Source organism: Pseudonaja textilis, chromosome Z, assembly GCF_049901715.1.
Source record: "Pseudonaja textilis isolate UNSWEBS1 chromosome Z, rPseTex1.2, whole genome shotgun sequence".
Taxonomy (NCBI): Eukaryota; Metazoa; Chordata; class Lepidosauria; order Squamata; family Elapidae; genus Pseudonaja; species Pseudonaja textilis.
Genome location: NC_142008.1, coordinates 101,706,842 through 101,731,074, shown reverse-complemented (window position 1 = coordinate 101,731,074; position 24,233 = coordinate 101,706,842). Strand labels below are relative to the sequence as shown.

General features: G+C 36.9%; 1 protein-coding gene across 4 annotated transcripts; it reads right to left on the bottom strand.

Annotated features, from left to right (window-relative positions):
* Positions 1 to 23,656, bottom strand: IRF3 (interferon regulatory factor 3). Of its 4 annotated transcripts, XM_087916063.1 has the most exons (12): positions 23,368 to 23,497; positions 23,110 to 23,187; positions 22,300 to 22,496; positions 12,215 to 12,392; positions 12,012 to 12,103; positions 11,374 to 11,428; positions 7,235 to 7,339; positions 6,304 to 6,429; positions 5,609 to 5,983; positions 3,052 to 3,170; positions 2,474 to 2,537; positions 911 to 1,050 (listed from the first exon to the last, which is right to left on the bottom strand). In XM_087916063.1, exons 3-11 carry the CDS (start codon positions 22,462 to 22,464, stop codon positions 2,511 to 2,513), a joined length of 1,242 nt encoding a protein of 413 aa, XP_087772189.1. In that variant the 5' UTR covers positions 22,465 to 22,496; positions 23,110 to 23,187; positions 23,368 to 23,497; the 3' UTR covers positions 911 to 1,050; positions 2,474 to 2,510. The 4 variants fall into 4 exon arrangements, with proteins under 4 accessions (XP_026566600.1, XP_026566601.1, XP_026566603.1 ...); XM_026710815.2 differs by lacking the exon at positions 2,474 to 2,537 and having other exon boundaries at positions 1 to 1,050; positions 23,368 to 23,656; XM_026710816.2 differs by lacking the exon at positions 2,474 to 2,537 and having other exon boundaries at positions 1 to 1,050; positions 7,235 to 7,336; positions 23,368 to 23,655.
* Between the last annotated feature and the right edge of the window lie 577 nt (positions 23,657 to 24,233).

Sequence of the window (24,233 nt, the reverse complement as noted above, 5' to 3'; positions counted from 1 at the left end):
TCAGTATGAAGCAATTTTTTATTAGATCAAACAAGACAAGATTCTAGACCAGTGATCTCTTTGTTGTGGTGTGCTGAAAGCGTGCACGTGCCAGCACTCACAATGCAATGCGCGCCCCCCGTGTATGTGTGCACAATTCCTTGCCCTGCCCCCTTACCTGCACTGCACATGTGCACGCCTCCCAGCTGATTTTCTACCTATTTGAGGCCATTTTCGTCCTCCCTCAAAATAGGCCTTTCAAAAAAACCAGAAGTGCCCGTTTGCAGTGTATGGAGGGTTTCTGGAACCCAGGGGAGACTGTTTTCACCCTCTTGGGGGTTCAAGAGAAGCCTCTGCAGCCTCAAGAGGCTGAAAAATGGGCCTTCTGGAAATAACGGAAGTGCCCATTTTGGGATGGTTTCTGGAGCCCAGGGAGACCGTTTTCGCCCTGCTGGAGGCTTGAGGGAAGCCTCTGCAGCCACGGGAGGCTGAAAATGGGCCTGTTTTGGCACTTCCAGTATTTCCGGAAGGCCCATTTTTTGGCCTTCTGCAGAGGCTTCCCTCAAGCCCCCCAGGAGGGCAAAAGTAGCCTCAAATGGGCCGAAAATAAGCTGGGAGGTGTGCACATGTGCAGTGCTGGTAAGTTTGGCTGGGGCTCACATGCCCTGTGCATGCCACCTGTGGCACGCATGCCATAGGTTCGCCATCACGGTTCCAGGCAGTATATAGGCCCCAAACCAGAAGCTTGGCAGGAGGAGAGAAACATTAACTCAAAAATTCCAGGCTACATTTCAATTCTCATTGTTCAGCTTTTCATAGGAAAGAAAAAATATCATTCTGCTGTAGAAGAATCCAAAAGTAGTTGAATGATATCGAACAACATGTAGTATAGCACAGTATAGCTAGTTTCTAAACTGTATCCATCTTTCCTTCCCATTTTCGCAGCTGCTCCAAAAATTGTTGCTGTTGTAGAGGATCTGAAATCCTTAAATCTGGTTCGTTATCATTTAATGATGATGCCCCATGAGTTTTGCCCAGTTCACAAAGAGTTTCTAAAACCTTGGGAATTACCTAGGGATGAGGGAGGGAGAGAGAGAAAGAGAGAGAGGGAGTAGAAGGGAGGGAGGGAGAAAAGAGAGAAAAACTTGCTTATATTCAATTATTTACATTTTATTCATCTACTAAATCATCTCTAATGAAGGTGGTCATTTCTGAAATCTGCAATTGTAGAAAGTTTCAGTGTGAAATCTCATCTTGATGTGCACACATTGAACCATGGCTTGTTGAATAAGTCAAAAGGAGTTAGTGTCATACAATATTCCAGTTTAGTAATGTACCATATGTGGCCCTCCAACCTTTGGGTAAGACTTTTAAAGGCACTGTTTCAGAAATGTTACATTGTTTTCCGAATGTAAACATTTGGGTTCTAAATTTTAATGTGACAGGAGAAAACAGTAAATAGTAAATATAAATATCACAGAGCTGTGATAGCCAGTAAACTATAGGTTAGGATTATTGTATTTGGATAGCATATTAAGCCTCAAAATAGAAATATATTCTGCTTTAATATGTCTGAATCTAGCTGCTCTAAAAGCAAGTCTAGTTTCTATGACTTCTGCTAGTGCCTTGAGGTGAGGAATGGGGAAGTTTTGGCTTGCTAGATTCTGTTTTTCAGCTTGCTTCAATCCCAGCCAATACAGCTAATTGCTCAAGATGTGAGATATTGTCAACATTCAAAAGGCCACTGGGTCACCACCCTGTTTACTTCCCAGCTTAGATCACTGCACTGCAACAACTGTTGTGGTCTTTGAAGAATGGACAACTTTGTTTACTTTCCTTAGAAAGATGGGATTAATGAACAAGTAGCTGAGACAAGGGGGGGGGGGAGAAATCCAATCAGAATGTAGGAATGAATAACATGAGAGGGAGGAGAGATTTAAAGCAAAGCTTCTTCATTAGCAGCCAAAAGAACAAAGCTGTTTTGGAAGCACTCTGGAAACAACCATCTTTTCTGAGACTTGCTTTAACTTATCCCTACAAAGACAATCCTTTCCCTTTCATAGTTTTGCTGATAGCTGAGAAAAAGTCAGACTTGCTTCTTCCATCCTTCCAAATCTATCGTGAACATTAAGCAGATGTGGGATTTATATACAGTGCAATGTCTATTGTGTTGTGTAAATCAAGCCATCTTGCATTTCTTAGGTTATGGGTAAAGAAATTATACCTCGGTATATGAAATATGTGAAGAAAATCTCTGTGGTTGCTAAGAATCAACACTGATCTATAATTACAATGTGAATCAAATCACTGAATCAGTTAATAGCAAACAGTAAACAGCCAGATACAGAAACAGTTCTTCCTTCTCACTCAGATGATGAGACACTTTTAATTCTAAAGGGATAATCATATGCCCTTTTGATCAAGTGCACGAACCTCAGTTCAAGGCTAAACTATATATTCTTCTGCACTTAGAGAAACAGGTTAACTTGCTTACCTGTTAACAGGTTACCTAGTCAATTCTTCCTCAATAGTCAATTCTTCCTCAATCTGTATCTCAACTGACTCACAGATAAATAGAAAAGACAAGTTTCATTTTCACAGTAGAACTAATCTTGGCAAAAAGAAAAACTCTGAAATCGTATCTTTGGTTATTGGAAAGCGCATCTCTAAATCAATTTCAATTCCACAGGTTTTATTTATTTATTTGGTTTGTGTCCTTTCTATTTATTAAGTGCTCAAACCAGCAAACAACAATCACAATAATTTGAACCATCATAATGAAAATCATTTAATAGTTAAATAGCTAAAAAAGTGTATGGCTTTGTCAAGGTGGAGGTGCTAAATGCAATTCCCAGCACAGAACATTTCATAGGTCGTACTACTGAAGTCTGCTATTTTTTATTTAAGTTATAGAAAATGTGGTTTATGTCACATCATTTGGGTTTATGTGTCCAATTTATTTTACAGCTGCACAAAAGTCTATTTCCTTGGGAGACAAGGAAATGCATACTGGGAAAATGTACATATATATAAATATATATATATCTAACGAACTTTAGGACAAGAACTTACTTGTACCATGATCAGTTTTTTCTTCCAGACACAATTGGAGTCAGGCCATTCTTCCCCGAAGCATAACCACCAATTGTAATTAGGACAACCATTGCGCCCTTCCATGTACCCAATTAAATCTGAGGGAAGAAAGAGACAGGTGGATGGGATTTTTTTTCTTGTATTTGGTTATCTCACCACAGGAAAATATAATACCCACTCCCCAATTAGTAGATGCACATGGTGAGAAAGCTGTATCTCTACTACCAAGGATGCCTCAAGTTTAACAAAAAGGGAACAGTGAAATCCCCCAAATTTAGAATCAATATACAGGTAGTCCTCAACTTATAACTATTTGTTTAGTGATCATTTGAAGCACTGAAAAAAAGTAGCATGACTGTTTTTTGATACTTAAGACCATTGCAACATAGCCATGGTCACATGGCCAAAATTAGGGCATCGGACAACTGGCATGTACTTATGACACTTGCATTGTCCCAGGGCCATGTTGATCCCATTTGTAATCTTCCAGCTGGCTTCTAACACGCCAAGTCAATAGGGGAAGTCAGATTATCTGAACGATTGCACGGTTCATTTAACAATTACAATGATTCACCTAATAACGGGCAAAATAGGTTGTAAAATGGAACCAAACTGCCTTGGTTAACAACAGAAATTTTGGACTCCACTGTAGTCATAAGTCAAAGACAACCTATAGTGGCCATTTTGCAAGTTTTAATTTAATGAAAACTTATGGGTTCCCATAGATAGTTCAATTATCTGTGGACCACAGATCTAGAAAAAGCATGGCAAGAACAGGGACACATTGTAAGTCAGAGGAAAATAGCCTGAGTATGCCCCCTAAGCAATCATAAAAACCCATAATGGTTCTTCTTAGTGTGTGAATCATAATTGAAATGTTATGCACAAATACAGTCTGGTTGCATATTTGTGTGTAGAAAGGAGAAAATGGGAAACCTCACTCGCACATAACATATTAACTACATGAATTTCCAGATGTTTAAGCTGGTTTCAGAAAGGATTGTGGCACTTGTGACCACACTGCAAATCTACACTGGATCATGGAAAAAATCTCAAGAATATCAAAAGTTCATCTATATGTGCTTTAATGAGTATAAATCTTTCAATTGTATTGATTACAGCAAGCTATAGAGTCCTAAAAGACGTGACAATGTTAACGCATCTGGTCAAGTTGGTGCAGTCACTGTACCCACTGAATTCAGAAAGCCACTGTATAGAAATTGTTTGAAGGTAAACAATGGAATGTAGAAAGGTGGTATTCTTCTGGATTTCTTATTCAATCTGTATGCCAAAGTGATCATGAAGAAGCTGAAACTTTAAAAATCAAAAATTTGAGTAAAGATTGGAGGAAAATCAATGATCTTCAATATTTTGATGACACACCTCTCAGAAATCAAAGGTCTGAAATATCAAATCAAAAGATGAGAAATGAAAGCAAGACTCTTCCTGAATCAGAATTTCTGTTGTTGTTAAGTAAGATGGTTAATGAATGAACTGCACCCAATTTATAACCTATTTTGCTATGTTGTTAGAGAAATGACTGCAGTTGTTAAATGGCCATTAAGCTTCCCCCATTGAGTTTGCTTGCAGTTGGCTTTGAAGCCAACTGGGAAAGTCACAAATAGCATTCAGATGACCCCAGGATATTGCAACTGTTCTAATTTCATGCCAGTTGCCAAGCACCTGAATTTTTATCACATAACTGTGGGGGTGCATTGTTGTTAAGTGTGAAGATCGGTTATAAGTTACTTTTTCTCTTTAACTTTGGTCACTAAATGGATGAATCTAAGTTGAGGATTTTAAATTAAATTCAGGTTTCTGAAAGTTTGGGATGGATTGCACCTGGAAAGCATGTGTAATTTTCAAGAGAGGGAGGGAAACTTGAGGCAGATTTGGCGTCTGTACAAAATGCTTGCAGAAAGCTGCCTGACTCCATTTCTGGCAGCTTGAGTTAAAAAAAAGATGAAAAAAGCCAAAAAGACTACATGAAAACTGAATGAAACCAAACCATAGTTTGACTTTATAAGCGTTAATATTGAGTCTTCAAAAAGGATCCTAAAGGACAAGATTGCTCTCCTTCATGCCCAAAGCCAACTTTCTTTTTTTCATTATGCACTTTCTTCTTTTTTACTGGATGAGAATCAAATGGCCTTCTGAATAGAGAAGATGTTTGCTTATATCCTATTATCATATTACATTAGGCAGAATGTTTTTCTTCTAAATTGATTCCCTTGTCTGTTTGCAGGAAGAAATCAAAAGTGCTGTGTTCTAACCTGTCAATCTTTGATTATTGCCTGAGCCACATGGATTATATGCCATCAAGTCTGGGTTTACTCTTAACAGCCAGGCAAATCATTCCAGGACAATCTACATATATTATTTGGGAATTTAAATAATTTGTTCATTCTGGGCTCTTTTAGTAGCAAAAGCTCAATGAACCCTTGGATAAATGTTTAGTAGTTACTTTAGCACAAGTAAAATTAACAGACATCTGAAGTAGCATTCTTAGAATTGGGTAAAAACCACCTTAGCATACCTGATACGAAAAGCTGCAGATTGAAAATGGGAACAAACTTTTCCTTTAGTAGGTTTCCATGCTGTATGCCATCTTCCTGAATTTCAGATTGGCTCCAGTAGACATGGCAAGTACCTCTGCGCATGCCCCACAGTTGGTTTCCCTCGATACGGAGAAGCACACCTGGAGACACTCCTTTGAGAAGGCGAAGTGTGTACTCTGCTTGCAGCTTATCATTCAAAATGATAGGGTCAGGCAATGATACATCTGTCAAATCAAGATAATTGCCACGGATACCAGGAGGCACAAAGCACAGGCCTCGGGAGTTCACTTTATCGATCACTTGGTGTAACACCTGACGACCTCGATAAAAAGTCCGAACCTCAAAATCTGTCTCTAAAAAGAAGGAAATCCAAATTCTCAGGATACAGACAGTACTTTTTATTAGTTCACACACACACGCACACACACACACAAAATTTTTATTGCTGTAAATAACCACTAATACAGTACATTTGTGCCAAAGAATACTGAATGTGATTCTAAATTGCAAATTACAGCACTATTCAGTACTGGCTATGCTGACTGGTTAATTCAGCCATACCTACAGAGCCAGGGGTTTTCCAGTTTCTTAAGATATCAAAATTCTCTTACCAAGTTTTCCACAACTATCCTGCAGGAGGACTTAGTATTTCCACTAGATTCAGGAAACTTACCAAATGGAGTTGTTATCAGTTGTTCCAATGGTGAGTTCATGGCAATAGGTGAATACAATTCTAAACTGGATGAAGGTGGGTTTCCATAACCAATTGTATCTTCTGCTGCCATTCCTGAATATGGAACTTTACAAAACAGTATATATATATATATATATATTAAGAAACTAAAACTGATGGGTTTATAACTAGAAACTAAAGTATGGAGATTTGGGAGCTGAGGAATAACAATTTTTGCAGTCATCTCTCCCCCATCCCTCATCACCTAAGCTCTTGTCCCAATATGAATTCTGTATCACTTTGTTTACTCTAGGCATTTCATGAAGTGAGCTGTATCTCATGATAGATAATATTTTTTTATAAATTTTGGGTGGAAAAAATGCTGCTAGATTCTTTCTGATTTAATGCATCTAGGATTTAAATCTTGAGAGAGCAAGCAGATTTTGGTCTAGTGGAACTAAAGCTTGAAAGTTTGTTTTTGACTATCACAATCCTCATTCTTCACCAGAACGGCATTCCAATCCCCAGCCCAGTTCTTGTCTTTCTTCCAAATGTCATTCATGTTTCTCGGTAATTTAGAAAACAAGAACAATTTATATTTTGTGAAAGCATCGAATCATCATTCCTCCTGAAAGATGAATTCTGTGTATTGTTTATTATATTATTATTATTATTATTATTATTATTATTATTATTATTATTATTATTATTATTATTATTATTTAATATCTATATTGGCACATGATGCTTACATGATAAGGTTTTGGTTCACCCAGCATTAAACCATAAAATGTAGTTTTCAAAGTTTAAAACTGAGTTTATTGTCTATGAAATGGTATGGTTCTTTTGGCTTTAGGTTATTATTCTGTGTAAATGGAACTTCTCTAACCACAAGACAATCAAGAATTTCCCCTACATTCAGGAAGCTTACCAAATTCATTGGTTCCCACGGTTGGTTCCAATGGAGTCATTGGTGTTGTAGAACTATCCAGATCCAATTTGGATAGAGTTTGATACCATATTGGAGAGTCTTCTTCTAGGGCCAAAAATGAAGTATTGTAGAAGCAGAGAGACATAACGAAAACTTCAAACCCAAACAAGGAATAATTTGGACTTTTTCAAAATACAAAATAACCTCATCTGCTCCCCCCCTTTGACCATTCCTCAAACAGCAGCCTATCTTTTGATCTCCATTTACCATTTTATTTTAAAGACATTTAAGAACAAGACTAAAAAAGGAGAAAAACAAAAAACTGAGCTGTACAGATTACAAACATTAAATAATTAGTTACAAAATCTTAATAAAAATATTTGTTATTTTTAACATTTAATTGATACAATATATATTATTTTACATCATGTTGGCACTTTAAAAACTATAATTAAAATCTTGGAGTTCCAGTCTGTAGCGCTTTGGGCCAGGCAGGAATCTGCAACTGTGCGCAGTTTCTGCCTGTGCTCGCTGCTGGCGTGCCCTGAGCCATCCGGCTTCAGGGCTAGCCACCTCCGTAGAAGGTGGCGAAGATAGAGGGGATCTGGCAGGGCCAAGAGATATCGCACCTCTCTTCTCTAGCCCTTTTCCGAAGGCAGCTGAGTGGCGGTCAGAAATGGCCACCACATAGAAGTGCTCAGCCAGAAAAAGAAAGTGCAGGAGGAGTCGACAAGAAGTGAAAGTTTTTTTGCTGACCGAGACAAAGCAACAACGAAAGTACCCTGGAACTTAAAATTTGCGAAAGACACATCATTTCCAGAGATTTGCAAACGGCAAATGGAAGTTAAAAGGGAAAGTTTTTCTTTTTTTTTTCACTCTCCTTCCTAACGTGACAGCGAACGGAAATGCAAGTGAAATCAGAAAAACCCGCATTGGCACTAATAGGTAATTAAATGCTAAAGGGATAAGGATTTCTGAATATTTAAAACAAATCTTTTTTGCTGTAAGTGGGAAGAGAGAGGAAAAGAATTGGAGCAGGATTTGGAAGTAAGGAGGAGATTGCCTAGAATCTCAAAGAATTATTAAATACTAACAAGACTTCTAAAAGATACATTTTAACTGGAACTTTGTAACTAAACAGTAACCCCAGAAAGAGAAAGTGAAGAAAGAAGAAAGTGCTAAAAGAAACAGCTTATTTGGATTGTTTGGTGACTTTGGGACTTTTGGAAATTATTTTTGACTAAGAACACTTGGGTGGTTGTTTTGGAAAAACTTTTTCTTTCTACAATGGCATCACTTGTGGATGAAATGAAAATTGAATACAAAAAATACAAAGAAGAACAAGAAGGGAAAGACCTTCTTGGCACTCTCTTTCAATTCTTAGAAATGGCGATTTGCACCTAAGAGAAACTGACTGCGCAACAAGATGATTGGAACAAAGAAGAAGCCATCTTTGATGAACAAGTAACTTTATTTGGGGAAGAAAGGGAGAAAGAGGAAAAGAAAAAGGGGACTTTACTGGAAAAAACAACCAAAAAAGAGAAAAATAAGGTGAAAAGTGGATATAATGTTGGAAAACAACAGAAAGGGGGAAAGCAGAAGAAAAGGGAGGTGGAGAGACAAGGGGGTAAAAAGGGCAGGGAGAAGAACAAGCAAAGGAGGAAGGAAGGGATGAGAAGCCTTAATGGTGGGGAGCAAGATGTAAAGAAACAAGATTCATTTAGAGATAATGGGTAAATTTAATTGAGAAGGGATTCTGCAAAGGTACATAAGATTTTATTCTTGTATTGGTACTTAGAAATATTGTTAGAAAATTTGAAACAACATGTGATCAAAAATGGGATAAAATATTTAGTGTAACAGTGAAATTTTTGTGAATAAAAAGAAGGCAATGAAATAAATGAGAGAATTGAAGTAGGAGGAAATGGGAACATTTTAATGATACAATGATTTAAATACAATGATTTAAAATATGTGATGTGTGGGGGAAATAACTATGGAAGGTATAAGTGTTCCCATAAAAGTATGATATTCAATTGAAAGTGATGTGTAAAATGTTTAAGATATAAATGAATATTAATATTAATGATTAGATTTGTATTGGCATTGATAGTTGTTTTAATTATATTATATACTTATAAATTTTTTCTTCTTATAAAATATAATGTGTAATTTTAGAATGTACCAAACAGAATCCCAATGGAAGTCATGTATTATATTAAGTATTATAAATTATGGGGAAAGAGTCAAAGGCGTCATACTTGAATCAGTGTACAGGAGAAGCTTTGTTTAAAGAGAAAAGAGAAATAGATAGCTGGAAACAGAACAGACAAAGAATAATAAATATTATGATCTGAACTGAGATGAGATAAATAAAATAAAACTAAGAGAGTTAAAAGAGATGAGAAGCTATATAGAAAATGGTAATAAGATATGGAATGGTATATAAAATGAACATGAATTTGAATTTGTGTCTGTATGAAGAGATGTAACCCGGGGTCAAGCAGCTTTCAGAAAAGATGTTTTATGTTTTTTATGTTTTGTTTGTTTGCGTATTGTCTTTGAAAACCAATAAAATTTGTTTTTAAAAAAACTATAATTAAAATCAAGTCAGAAATTAAGAAAAACAGCCAATGTAAGGAACACTAGTCAAAATAATGATTTCTAGCTATAGGTAGTCCTTGATTTATGACCACAATTGAGCCCAAAATGTCTGTTGCTAAGGGAGATGGTTGTTAAGTGAGTTTTGCCCCATTTTACAACTCTTGTCACAGTTGTTACGTTAGTAACAAGGTTGTAAAGTGAATATGGTTTCCCCATTGACTTTGTCAAATCGCAAAAGGTGACCATATAACCCTGGGACCCTGCAATTGTCATAAATATGAGCCAGTTGCCAAGTGTCTGCATTTTAATCAGATGACCTTGGGGATGCTGCAGCAGTCATAAGCATGAAAAATGGTTATGTCATTTTTGTAACTTTCGATGGTCATTAAACAAATGACTGTAAGTCGAGGGCTAATCTGAAGCAGTTTGAAGTTTACTTTATATTGTAGAGCTTTAAAATCTTATGTAAGGGAGATCCCAAATACTAGATAGAATATAGCAGAAGTCTATGTGCAAATTATACTTCATAAATGGTTCTCACGTTAATGTCAAACTTTAAATAGGAAGCTATTTTGACATTTGATTGCTTATTGTATCCTATGACTAGTATTAAGTGTTGTACGTTATGATTCTTGACTCTTGACGAATGTATATTTTCTTAACAACCTTCAGAGCATTTGCACCAAGACAAATTCCTTGTGTGTCCAATCACACTTAGCCAATAAAGAATTCTATTCTATTCTGTTCTATTCTATTCTATTCTATTCTATTCTATTCTATTCTATTCTATTCATTAATGCATACACCCAATAACCCTTGGTTTGTGGCTACCAAAGAAGGAACCGAGTCACTTCCATTACTTTCCAATGGAAAGTATAAAATGTACTAGTGGGTGTTATCACATATAAAGTCAATTCAGTATTTTTCTTAGGAACGTAAATACACTTAGATATGTTGGTGAGAAAGAAAAGTCAATATTTAAAATTTGTTTCATTTTTTGGTGTACAATCTGCCAAAATTGCTGGATTTTATGACACTACTTTCAAATATGAAAGAATTCTCCAACCGATTATTACATTTTCATCTTAACATTATTCATTTTACCTCTCAGGAATAAAATACCAATAAAACATGTCATACTAATTTTGTAAATAAATTTGTCTTCTATTGATGTTCCTATTTTTGCCTTTTATATTTAGATTCTGAATGCTTTTAAACATAGAAGTATGTTTAATTTATTCTATTTCTGAATCACATTTCAGTGACTATTTTATATGTATGCCCCAACAGATGTTCTTTATTTTGTATTATAAGTGTTTCAAAATGTGACCAGGTCTCTAAATGTTCTACTTGGCTTTTGATTTTTTTAAAAACTCATATTACTTTTTTTGGCTGCATTGAAATCAATGAAGGAGAATCTCAGATTTTGTTTTAGGTTGTATCTTGTAATCCTTACATATATTATCTCCAATTATTATATTCATCATTGTGAAAAATTGATATTTAATATGATCCTTTAGATTCCCATCGCTCACCATTATCAAAACTGGAATGATCCAAGGGACTCGGCACATTCTCCTGTGTTTCATCCTGCAGAACAGGAGGAAAGATCAGAAAAAGCATCTAGTCTTGGCATGTCCAACCTATTGGCTTACCTGACCCACACTAAGTGATGAGGAATTGTCATGGGCCATGTATAAAATATATAATATAGTTAATACATATAAATGCACATCATAATGTGAAAAGTTTACAACCTTATGAGGTCGCATTACTAGCTCTCCAGGACCACATGCAGCCCATGAGCCACAAGTTGGATGCACCCGATTTATTCCCTTGCCCTCCTTCTCCATCCAGAATGAGATCCAGAGTGACAAAATGTTCTTTTTTTCATTTTCCTTTGACCATTCCAGCATGTAAGCTATGTTGGAAACATTTTCCCAGGACAGAAACGTAGCACATACCAATAAGCATTGCCACTTAAGGGTTAAGCAGAAGAAACACAAAGAAAGGCTTTTGAAAAGTTGTTGTAAACAAGGGGCTAGTTAAATCTTTAAAGATATAAGAAGATACTACAACTTCATTCTGCCAGGAGGCAATATGCTATACTGAGTGTTTGAAAAGCTCCAGCAAAGGAAGGGAACCTGATTATCAGGTGAGAGAAAGAACTTACCTGACTAAATGTTGAACTCATTCCCTGTGACCTCCTATTTTCAGCTGGAATCAATGGTGCCTGAATAAACTCCACAGCTGGATTATTTAGGTCTGTATAAGAAAATAACAAGCAATTATTTTTTCACTCCGATCCACAATTCCCCATTTTTTAAATTACATTGTCCTTGGTAGATGCTAAGCTTTCTGAGGTTAATTCCTTACGGTCAATATTAACGCTGATTTTATAGACTTTGTGAGGATCTTCAGGGTCAGTGCTCTTATCCTCCACCATCTCAATACCCTCTTTTCGGTTCAAAGCAGAGCGGAAGTTCCTTTTCCATTCTGAAGGAGTCCGAGGATCTATTTCTGGGTTGTAAAGGTGTCTAGCAATGGCCCAATCCTAGGCAGAAAGGCAACAGTATAGTCTCCAATCACCATGCCTAGCTTCTCTTCCTACATGTGACAGAGTTCATCCAATAGACCAAAATCTGACCTGCTTCTGTCTCGACTTAGTGCATTTTGTGAATTCAGCCTCTACAATTTATAAGATACAATTTATAATTTGTGATTTGTAGCTTAGTATGCTGGGAAAACCAAGTCATATGATTAAGGAAAATTTATGCAGCAGCAATTTTCTTCATTTTTAACAAACGATAATAATATTTGCAGTTTTTGTTGCAAAAATATTTTTCTACTTTAGCCACTTTCAGGGATTGTCTTCTGAAAGTGATTAAAACATATGGCTCAGTAATCAAATGCCTAGACAGATGTTTTAAAGGTGTAGAGAATATGGAAAAAAAACTTGATGGAGATAAGATCAACTCCACAAGAGGCAGATAATATTAGGAAGTAGCTTAGACAAACACCTCCTGAATTCACTGAACCATAAGTAGTAGAAAGAAGTACAATATAATCAGACTTGTGAAATTCTATTATAGCCAGTTTTGTTAGGAATCTGTCCCCCAATTAGTTGGGTTGGCAATATATAAACCAACAACGTATGTTTGTAGCTTTAAGAAAAAATCACTGTATTGATTTATACCAGCAGTTGCCAACCAGTGGGCCGCGGCCCACTGGGCTGTAAGAAAATTTTGGTGGTCCACAGAGAAATCTCACCCCCAGAGCATCCCCACAAAGGCTGCACCGCCCACATGGCCCACTGGAACCCTCCCCACCCACTTACTCCTTACCTGGTAAACTTGCCTGCTAAATTGCTTCCTTTTTCCAACCATCTTCTGTTCTGCTGTGCCAGGAGATTTAGATTAGCTAGGAAGCATGAAATGGTTGGATTTTTTGCTTTCTAGCTAGTCTTTAGATCTTCGGCTCAGCACAGCCGAACCTCCCTTAGGACTGAAGGTTTGCTTGCAAGCAAATTCAGTGCAGACTCACGGCAAGCAAATTTGAGAGATTGAGATGATGGCAGATAGATAGATCTCTGAATGAATCTGTGATTCTTTAAGCCTGCCTTCCTGCTTTGTCTGATTTTGGGTAAAAGTTGCTCTTTTTTAAATAAAAAATTCAATATTTACATGCATGGTGTGTTGTGAGTTAATTTTGGGAGTTTGCTTGCTAGCAAATTTTATGAGTTTGCTTGCAAGCAAATTTTATGTGACAGACTGAGCTAGCCAATGGCAGATAGATAGATCTCCGAATGAATCTGTGATTCTGTGAGCAACTCAATCTACCTGCTTTGACTGATTTTGAGTAAAAGTGGCTCTTTTTTTAGAAAAAAATCAATATTTATATAAATATTTATATTTACATATAAGCCAAGCCCAGCCAGTCACACGACCACCACGCCACACCCACAAATTAGGCCATGCCCACAGAACCAGTTAGTGGTCCCTGGGATCTAAAACTATGAGTTTGGTGTTCCCTGAGGTCCAAAAGGTTGGCGACCCGATTTATACTATATTCTGATTGGTTGATTATGTTGCAAATTACCATAAGAGGGAGCTAGAGATCATAGCTTGCTCTGTCTGACATTCTGTCTCTCTGACATTCTGTTTCTCTGACATTCTATTGCTGTCTAAGGTTCTCTGTTGTATTTATGCTGTGCTTATACTTTGATATTTTTGTTTACTGTAAATGACAAAGGCAACTGGTAAGAAGACTTTGTAATTGGATATTCTTTGGACTGTAAAATGTATATGACCCGGACCGTCTATTTCTTAAAGTAAATTTTAACTCAATTTAGTGTATCTGTGTGTGGCTGGATAATTATTCATAACTATTCTCATAAACGTTTCTATGTGCATATCCTTGTTACTCAAGGGTTATTATATACATATCATAACATTGGTTATGGGACCAGAGAGATATTGAGAATCAGTGTGAATATACAGTTTCGTATTCAGACAGCTGATTGCGATATATTGTTAAACTACCAATGGCACAAGAACAGTCAACCAGTATATCCCTGATAACCCGGTTGGATGGAACAAACTATGTTTCCTGGTCTATGAAGTGCAGCTTACTTCTGCATAAAGACGGATTATGGACTGTAGTTAATAGTCCACCGGATGTAACAGCTTAGGACCTACTGAATGATGAAGATGAAAAGAAAATAGCTGACTTTAAACGGGATAATGAAAAGGCTCTTAGTACCTTGTTTCTCCAACAATATGGCCTCCCCCAATAGGAAGTCCCAGCATGTTTGATAGGCATGAAATGAAATTAAGCCCCTCCCCCCAAATTAAGGCCTATATTAAAACATGCGAAATGGGGGGAATGGTGGGGGGGGGGCTTGCCATTAGGAAGTACTTTTGTTGCACACCCAGATATGGTGCTGCCTGCGTTGACCCCGATACGAAGTGCCCCACCAACGCCGAGGTCAACATCCAAGCCATCACTGCCAGCCCACCCAAAGATGCAAGGGGGGAATTAAGTCACCCTGAAAAGACAGCCTAGCCATTTTTTCGGGGCTCAAAAAAAAAAAGACCCGGCCTTATTATATGAGAAACATGGTATAATTGGACTGACACTGAGTGATCAGCAATTAGTCCATATTCATGGTGAAGAATCTGCTGCTAGGTGTTGGGACATTTTGAAGAAGATTTATGTTCGAGATAGTGTGGGTACACACATACACCTTACAGGTAAACTGTTTCGAGCCCGTCTTATAAAAGGTGCAATATGCTAGCTCATTTGGAGTTTATGAAAAGGACTTTATAAGAGCTACAAGAAAAGGAGCTGATTTTCAAAAAAGAAGATACTTCAATGCAGAATGTTTGGGATACAATGAAGGCATATGCGAGAGGATTAATAATGGATTATACAAAGAAAAAGAATATTAGGAAGAGGCAAACTATTAAAGCTTTAGAAGATGATTATAAAAAACTGGAAAAAGAATTGCAGAATATGCCACAGAAAAAAGATATTAAATTCAAAATGGATATAATTAAACATAAGATGGGTCAGGCGGAGAAAGAGGAATTGGCACAAAAAATTAGAAGTGCTAAACAGAACTATTTTGAAGATGCAAATAAACCAGGTAGATGGCTAGCATACAAATTGAGAAAGGAGAAAGAATCTAGGAGAATAGTACAGTTAATAGATGATCAAGGCCAAATGTGTTATGGTAATAAGGAGAAAAGATAATTATCCAAGACTTTTATGGACAATTATATAAACAGGAGGATTTTGATGAGGAAAGAATTAAGCTTTATCTACAAAATGCTAACCTACCCAAGATATCTGAAGAGACTGAAAAAATGTTAGAAAGTACCATAACAATGATGGAACTAACGGAAGCATTTAATATGCAGAATAATGGAAAAGCACCAGGCCCAGATGGGCTCCGGGCAGAATTTTATAAAACATTACAAGAATCGCTGAGCACTCCATTGTTAGAAGTTATGAATGAAGCCATGTTAAATAAGAAAATACCTAAAACATGGTCAGAAGCTTATATCACACTTATTCCAAAGAAGAGGCTGATCCATCACAAATTAAGAACTATAGACCTATTTCTTTACTGAATGCAGATTACAAAATCTTTGCTTCCATCTTGGCAGAAAGGCTCAAAAGATACCTAAATAACTTTATTCATCCTGACCAGAATGGATTCCTGCCAAGGAGACAAATTAGGGATAATATGAGGGTAATTCTGGACACTTTGGAATATTACGAGGCACACCCTGAAAAACAAATGGCTTTGGTATTTTTAGATGCCCAAAAGGCATTTGATAATGTGAATTGGAGATTCATGTTTTTGTTATTGGAACAGATGGGCTTTGCTAAAAAATTTATTCAAGCAATAGAAGCCATATACGACAAACAAACGGCGTAGAGTGATGATAGAGGGAGATTTTACAGATTCTATTAATATAAGAAAAGGCACAAGACAAGGTTGCCCATTATCACCTTTGTTATTTGTATTGACTTTGGAAGTGCTGAATAGAAACATTAGAGAGGATCCAAATATAAAAGGAATGAAAATTAAGAAGGAGGAATTTAAATTGCAAGCCTTTGCGGATGACTTGGTTTTTATTTTGGAAGATCCTCTAGGAACAGCTTTAAAGCTACTGGAAAAGATAGAGATTTATGGTGAGATGGCCGGCTTGAAAATAAACAAAGATAAAACAAAGATCTTGACAAAGAATATGTTACTAAAACAATGAGATGAACTGGCAGATTTACTGAAAATTCAGAATTCTACGAATAAGGTTAAATATCTGGGGATATATTTGACGTCAAGATGTACTACATTGAAAGAGAATAACTATATCAAACTTAAACAACAGATAGCATCTGATTTAAAAAAATGGGAAAATCTACAATTGTCATTGATAGGTAGAATCTCAACAATCAAGATGAATATTTTACCCAGAATTTTATATTTATTCCAAACCATACCAATCAGGCTTGGTAAAGATTACTTTGAAGAATTAAATAAAATTGTGTTGAAGTTCATATGGCAAGGTAAGAAAGCCAGAATAAAATTAAAACTTCTGCAAGATGCTAGAATTAGAGGAGGTTTTGGCCTTCCGAATTGGGAGTTGTATTACCAAGCTGCAAATTTAATGTGGGTTAAGGATTGGATAACATTAAGAAAGACTAGATTGTTGACACTAGAGGGGCATGATTTATTATTGGGATGGCATGCTTTTCTGTGGTATAAGGGAACCAAATCGCAGGGCTATTTTAGAAGGCATTATATAAGGGAGTCTTTATGGTTGAATTGGGAGAAAATTAAGAGAAAATGTTATTTGAAAATCCCAGTCTGGTTATCAACTATTGAAGCCTTTTCTTATCCTATAATATATGAGAAGGAACAGTTAGATATGGGGAAATATTGGATGAAAAGAGTGAACTTAAAACAATGCAAAAACTAGAAGAACAAGGCATAAAAATGAATTGGTTTTCATATGCGCAAATACATTCAAGGTATCTTATAGATTCTAAAGCGGAGGGATTTTATGATAAATTGACTGATCTAGACAGGATCTTGACAGGTACTGATGAAAAAATGATTTAAAAATTATACACTTATTTGTTGGAAATTTTATTAGAGGAGGAACAAGTTAAAGAAACGATGATTGTTTGGGGGAAGAATTTTGGATATGGGATTGATTTGGAGAATTGGGAAAAATTGTGGTCTCAAAACTATAAAATGACAATGTCAACAGCTTATAAAGAAAACTTGTATAAGATGTTTTACAGGTGGCATTTTCCCCCGACAAGAATTGCAAGAATGTTTAAGAACAAATCTGAAAAATGTTGGAAATGTCATCAGATACCTGGCTCATACTACCATATGTGGTGGACTTGTGAGGACGCTAGAAAATATTGGACTAAAATTCGCATATGGTTGGAAAAAATGACAAAGACACATATAGACTTGAAACCAGAGATTTTTTTATTGGGAATCTTACCTGATATATATAATAAAAATTTGAAGTATTTGATTGTAAATATATTAACAGCGGCTAGGATTGTATTTGCTAAGAACTGGAAGAGTGAGAAAACTCCATCAGAAGAAGAAATTATTAAGAAAATATTGGATTGTGCTGAAATGAGTAAATTGACATTTGAAATCAGAGAACAAGAAGATAAACAGTTCTGTGAAGTTTGGGATCTTTTTTATCAATGGTTAGATAATAAAACATAATGATAGAATATCCAGATTTAGCATAAAAAAATTTTTTTTTTCTTAATATTATCTTTATAAAACATTATTAAGGTAGATTTGGTATGATCTTATGATTTATTGCAAAATAAATTAAGCAAACTATAGTTATCTCGTTAAAATATGAATTAACAAAATTATAAATGATGTTTTTTAGTGATGATATTAGGTTATACAATTATTGATTGATAATATGAGCTATTATGTAATATAATTATACTAGTGACTAGGAAATGGATGCACAAAATAGTGGTAAACCAATCGATGCACTGTATGTAAATTCATGAAGAAGGATCTTTTTATGTTTTTTGTGGTATGTTTATGTTTATTTTGTTATGTATGTTTATGTTTATCTTGTTATTAAAAAATAAAAAAAAATTATTAAAAAAAAAGGAGCTGATTTTCTTGGAGTTGCATCAAGTTTACATCATTCTTTCTTCTTTGGATGAAACTTATGATGATTATGTGTCTTCACTGGAAGTTTTAAACAGAGATGAACTTACATTGACTGGCATAACTGGAAGACTGTTAGAAGAGTCAAGAAGAAGTCAAGATAGAAATCAACTGAGAGAAAGACAACCACAGGAAGAAAAACTGTCTTCAACTGCCTATATTGTTAGGAAATGTTTTTCTTGTGGGGCTAAAGGTCATATAGCCAGATACTGTAAAAAGGGTAAGAAACAGAATGCTATTAATATACAGAGAGATTATAAAGATGCTAGTTTAGCCATATCAAGTACAACTATAACTGTAAACCATGATATATGGGTAGTTGACAGTGGAGCATCACAGTGTATAACTAAAAGTAAAGAAAGGCTTGTTAACATGACAAAGAGTAAACAGCATGTATCATTGGCTAATGGATGGAAATTGAGAGCATCTGGAGAAGGTACTGCATATTGTTCATGTATTAATGAACGTTTACCAATGTTATATGTACCTAGACTGATACTTAACTTGCTATCTGTAAGAGCAATAGTAAAAGCAGGATTTGTTGTAACCTTTCAGGGAGATAAATGTTTAATTGAAAAACAGGGTAAAAGCGTTACTGCAAGATTTATTATACATGATAATCCATTAATGAATACTAACTCAGTTTATGAGAATAAAAAGCCTCATGATGAATGTATTCATCTGCTCCATAGACGTATGGGACATATAAATTTCAAAATGCTAAAGAAAACTGTTGAGTTATCTAATGGTATAAAATTAAAACCTTGTACAAAGTATTTAAATTGCAATGTTTGCAATCAAGAAAAAAGCAAGGTAACTCCTGCAAATAGGGTAAATGGATTCAAAACCAGTGAACCATTAGAGGTTGTTTTTGCTGATATTATTGGACCTAAGAAACCTAATTTAGGTGGAGCCTGTTACATATTAAGTATAACTGATCATTTTTCCAGATATGGTTTGTTATTTAATGAAAACGAAAATAGAAACATACCAGCATTTGGTAAACTGGCTAAAATTTGCTGAAAGGAAAAAAAAAACAGAGTTATTAGCTTAGTAACAGATAATGGTACTGAATTTACCAATAGTGTTACAGAAAGCTGACATCGAACATAAGCATTCTGCTCCTTATAACCATAACATAACTCATATATTGAACGTATAGGACAAACATTACAGGCTACGGCTAGGACTATGATTTCGGATTCTGGTTTATCAGAGAAACTTTGGAATGAAGCAATAATGTGTGCTAACCATGTTTTGAATAATGTAGTGAATTCAATGACTGGTGAATTACCATTTACTTGTTGGAATGGAAAAAAGCCAGATCTCAATCATTTACATACATTTGGAAACCCAGCATGGGGTCATATTCCCACGCAAATAAGGCAAAAGGGACAACGTAGAGTGAGAAAATTATATTTTGTAGGTTATGAAGCTAATCATAGATCATTTAGATTTTGGGAGCCAGGTACTACTGATGTATATTGCAGTGCAAGTGCTAGATTTCTGGAGCATGTTGGCTGGAGAAAGCTTGAAAAGGAATATAATAAGGTACAGGATAGTGTTGTTGTTGAGACTCCACTGTTTACCAATAATCCTAATGATAATAATATTGATGATAAGATGGTGGAGGAATCCTCAATGGAGGAATCCTCAATAGACGAGGATTTGATAGAGGAGGTAAAGGAAGAGGACATGCCAACAACATGTACTGAGTTGGAGGTCAACTAGGAGGTCAACTAGGGGGAGACATCCACCTGACAGATTTCAAGCAAGCACTGTATGTCAGGTTAATACAGAACCTTCTAACTTCAATGAAATAAAACTGTATCCTACAAAGGATCAGGTAGCTTGGCAGGAAGCTACGAATAGGGAGTTAAAATCGTTAAAGGATTTAGAGGTGTATGTGGATGTAAAGTTACCACCAGGCGAGTGTGCAATAGGTTGCAAATGGGTGTATAAGATAAAGACTGGTATGGATGGGACTATTACCCATAAAGCAAGATCGGTTGCTCAACGATTTGCTCAGTGAGATAAGGACTATCATGAAGTGTTTGCACCTAGTCTGAGAGCAAATACATTGAGAGCAGCATTGAGAGCAAAATTATAATATATAATTATTATATAATTATTCATAACTATTCTCATAAACGTTTCCATGTGCATATCCTTGTTACTCAAGGGTTATTCTGTACATATCATAACAAGTTTCAATGAAAGTAGTTTTTTACCTGCAAAATTGTTCAGGTCAAAGTGGGGCTGACCAACGGGCATAGGTGACTAGTACAAGTCACCATGTTATCAATGAGACATGACACCAAGGTGCTGAAAGTGCTGATTATATCATTCACCACGATACAAGTTACTTATCTCCCTTTGGGAATCTCAAAATCTGCAAGATGGCAAGCATGACATAGTGATAGAAGTTCTGCTCCTATCGTGCTTGTATGGCATCCCCACAGATATGCGGTTTTGAGCTCCCAGAATTCCCCAGTCAGCATATTCCTGTGACAGAGAAAAACTGTTCTAGCAAATGAATATTTAACCTTTTGGAACCCAAGAGGATCTCTTGTAGTCAAGACAAAAGTGTAATGAAACTTAAATATAATTGATTATATTTCTCACAAGTCACAGCTCAAATTATTTCTCCTTTCTATCACTATAAAAGCTACTGGGTAGCTCAGATGCACACCCCTGCCACAATACAACATCTTAATGCTTTCTGAGCATGATATCATAGATACAAAATTATTTCAACTCTTACCCATTGTTCTCAAGGGCCCCATATTGGGAAAACTTCCTTTAGGAACACAGCAACACCTGCCAAGGTCCCCAAAGACGTACCCTTTTCATCTACAGTTAAAAGGCCCTGGATACTCATCCTCCCTTAAGCATGAAAGCTAGCTGGGTGAATTCAGGCCAGTTATTTTCTCTCAGGCCTGGGGTTCCTGATCTAGTCTACCTTACATAATTTATGTATCTGTCCATGTAACCACTAGGTGTCAAGGCTGATTCAAAGCCCACCACCACAACAAGACAGAATAATTCAGAGACCCATCAGAAAAAACATGGACTTGCCATCACCAATTGAAGAATGACAGTTTGGTGTAGTAGTTAAAGCACCTGGCTAGAAAGCAAGAGAGCTCAAGTTCAAGTTCTGCCTTAGCCATGAAATCCAGCTGGTTGACCTTGGGCCAGTCACTCTCTCGGAGTCCAATTCATCTTATGAGCAATAAGCTGCCAAAAAAGCCAATGCAGTCCTGGGTTGCATCAACAGAGGAATAGCATGAAATCAAGAGAAGTGACAGTACTGTTTTATCCAGCAATAGTGAGGCCAAAATGGAATACCACATCAACTTATGGTCACCATGATACAAAAAAACATGTTGAAACCCTGGAAAGTGTGCAGAGAAGAGCAACAAGGACGATAAAGGCTTGGGAGGTAAATCAAATGATGAACAATTAAGGGAGCTAGGAATGTCCAACCTATGGAATAAAAGGATTAGGTGACAATTCTCTTCCAGTACTTGAAGGGCTGTCACAGAGAAGAGGGGGTTGATTTATTTTCCAAAGCACCAGAAGGCAGGACAAGAAGCAATGGATGGGAAGATCATTAAAGAGAGATCCAAGTTTGACCTAAGGAGAAATTTTCTGACAACGAGAACAATTAATCACATGGGAGGTAACACACATCTATCAGAGGAAGAAAACTCCACAAGCTTACCTCAAAGATCTGAAAATCTCTTGGATTAATGCTCTGCCGTGAGGCATGCTTCCATGGCACTCGGAAAAGTGTTTTTTCTGAGTTGAGCCAGGACACACCTGGGTATCGCTGGTTGTTCAATTGCTCTATCAGCCAGGGCACAAGGAGAGGCTTCTGAGTACCCATTGGAGATATACAGATGTGCTGTCAGTTCAAATCTGTGGGAAAAGAACTGAATCATAAACACAATGCACTGGGGAAATGTGGAAAAATGATCTTGGTGCATGGAGAAAAATTTTAGGCATGCAACATCCTGAACTGCTCATCGTGGGGTCCTTGGTCGTCTCTTAGCTTGGTTGTTTTCATGCTGAAATTTCATGAACAAACTATGTAACATCAGGGATGTGTACAGATGTGCATTGGTGATGTTACCTATTAGGGTAATGAAATGGCTGCAAAAATATCACCAAACTCTGAGAGCATGTGGACAGCTGCAAGGACCTCACAGCTACAATTATTCTCTTCTGTTTTTTGCAATCCCTTGCCATGAACGACTGCTTCCCCAATCTGCAGCTGTCCAGATGACTAAACCTTCCTGAATTTCACTGTCAGCAGGAGAACTGTAGTCCAAACACAAAGAGGACAATTGCTCGTGAAAAGCTCTAAGCAACAGCGAGTTTAGGCTGCTTCTCTACTCCTAAACAAGACGCTGATCCTCTTGCAATAACCTTTTCTCATTCACATTTTCCGGACATCTGAACAACCAACTCTCTCATTCATAGCTCTACTATTCTTGAAATAAATAAAAATAGATGGAATAGTTGCACAAACCTTTTGGCAACCTTCGGCCGCTTCCCGTCTGGAAGTGTGCAGGGGGAGAATTTACTTCGGAGTAAACGTCAGATTGCTCTGTAAATTTTGGAAAGACCACAATGAAGAATTGTTATTTGGTGGGCCTCGCGTATTTTGATTTCGGATCTGGAAGATGGAGAGTACTTGCGGGAGACTTCGGCACCTTTATCATCGGGGTAAAGACAGCTTGAACGCCTTCCCGAACTCCGAGGGCCCCCTCCCCAATAAAGTACTCACCTCTTTCTCTACGGGATCTCTTCTTCGATCGAGCGGTTAAAAAAAACAAAGAGGTTACAAGCTCCCCTCTCCCCGTCACACACAGTTTCGATTTCCTGGCCCAGAAACCTTCAATCGGGCACGCCTCCTCCCAGGGTTTTTTTTTCCCCTTACGTCTAAAGAAACCACCTATCAAGGAGGCAGTTTTTTCTTTTTTTTTTTCTTTTCCCTTTTTCTTTTAGGAAAGCAATATTTCGGTAGCCAGAAACCCGTGATGATAAAAATCTAAGAAATCGTGCCGATTGGAGTAGACGGAGACCTGGATAAACGTCATTTCCCGTTGCCAGTTTGGGGAAAGCTGTGAGAAATTGCCTAGGAATTTTAGGGCTTCTAGAATAACTCCCAAGTGTGAAATGGGTGCATAACGCTGCTAATTTTCTTCCCAAAGAAAACGAATAGCCACCTCTGCAACACTGCAAGGGGAGGTACTATCTTGCTAAAAAGAGTCTTGGAGGAGCCTGGACCACCTGCCTATCTGGATGTATATTTGGCCAAGCTAGCTGAGGCATTGCATGAGCACCTAATGGGCATCCGGGTGGGCAGCTAAAAGCAATACATGAGCAAGGATTAATACTGGTGGGTTCCTATTCTCATTTGAATGGCCTCAAAAGAACAGCTACTGGCAACCTCCATTGGGGTGCTGTCATATTCATGAAAGACCCTCCCACCTCCAGGATTCTGCAGGTGTCGTAATAGACCTGGGAATGACTTGGGTGAAGCCCCCACTTTCTAGTAGCAGTTTCTCCAAGGAAACACCAATTTTGTTAGTTGCTTCCACCTCATCTCTTCCCTCCATTGCACATTGCTCATGTATTCTTATAGTTAGT

Coding starts and splice junctions, on each gene's coding strand:
- IRF3 (XM_026710815.2), bottom strand. CDS start 22,464: ATGGGTACTCAGAAGCCTCTCCTTGTGCCCTGGCTGATAGAGCAATTG. Junction 3,171..5,608: donor TCTGCAGCTTTTCGTATCAG/GTATGCTAAGGT, acceptor TTCTTCCCTCAG/ATTTAATTGGGTACATGGAA. Junction 1,051..3,051: donor AAAAACTGATCATGGTACAA/GTAAGTTCTTGT, acceptor CCTCATCCCTAG/GTAATTCCCAAGGTTTTAGA.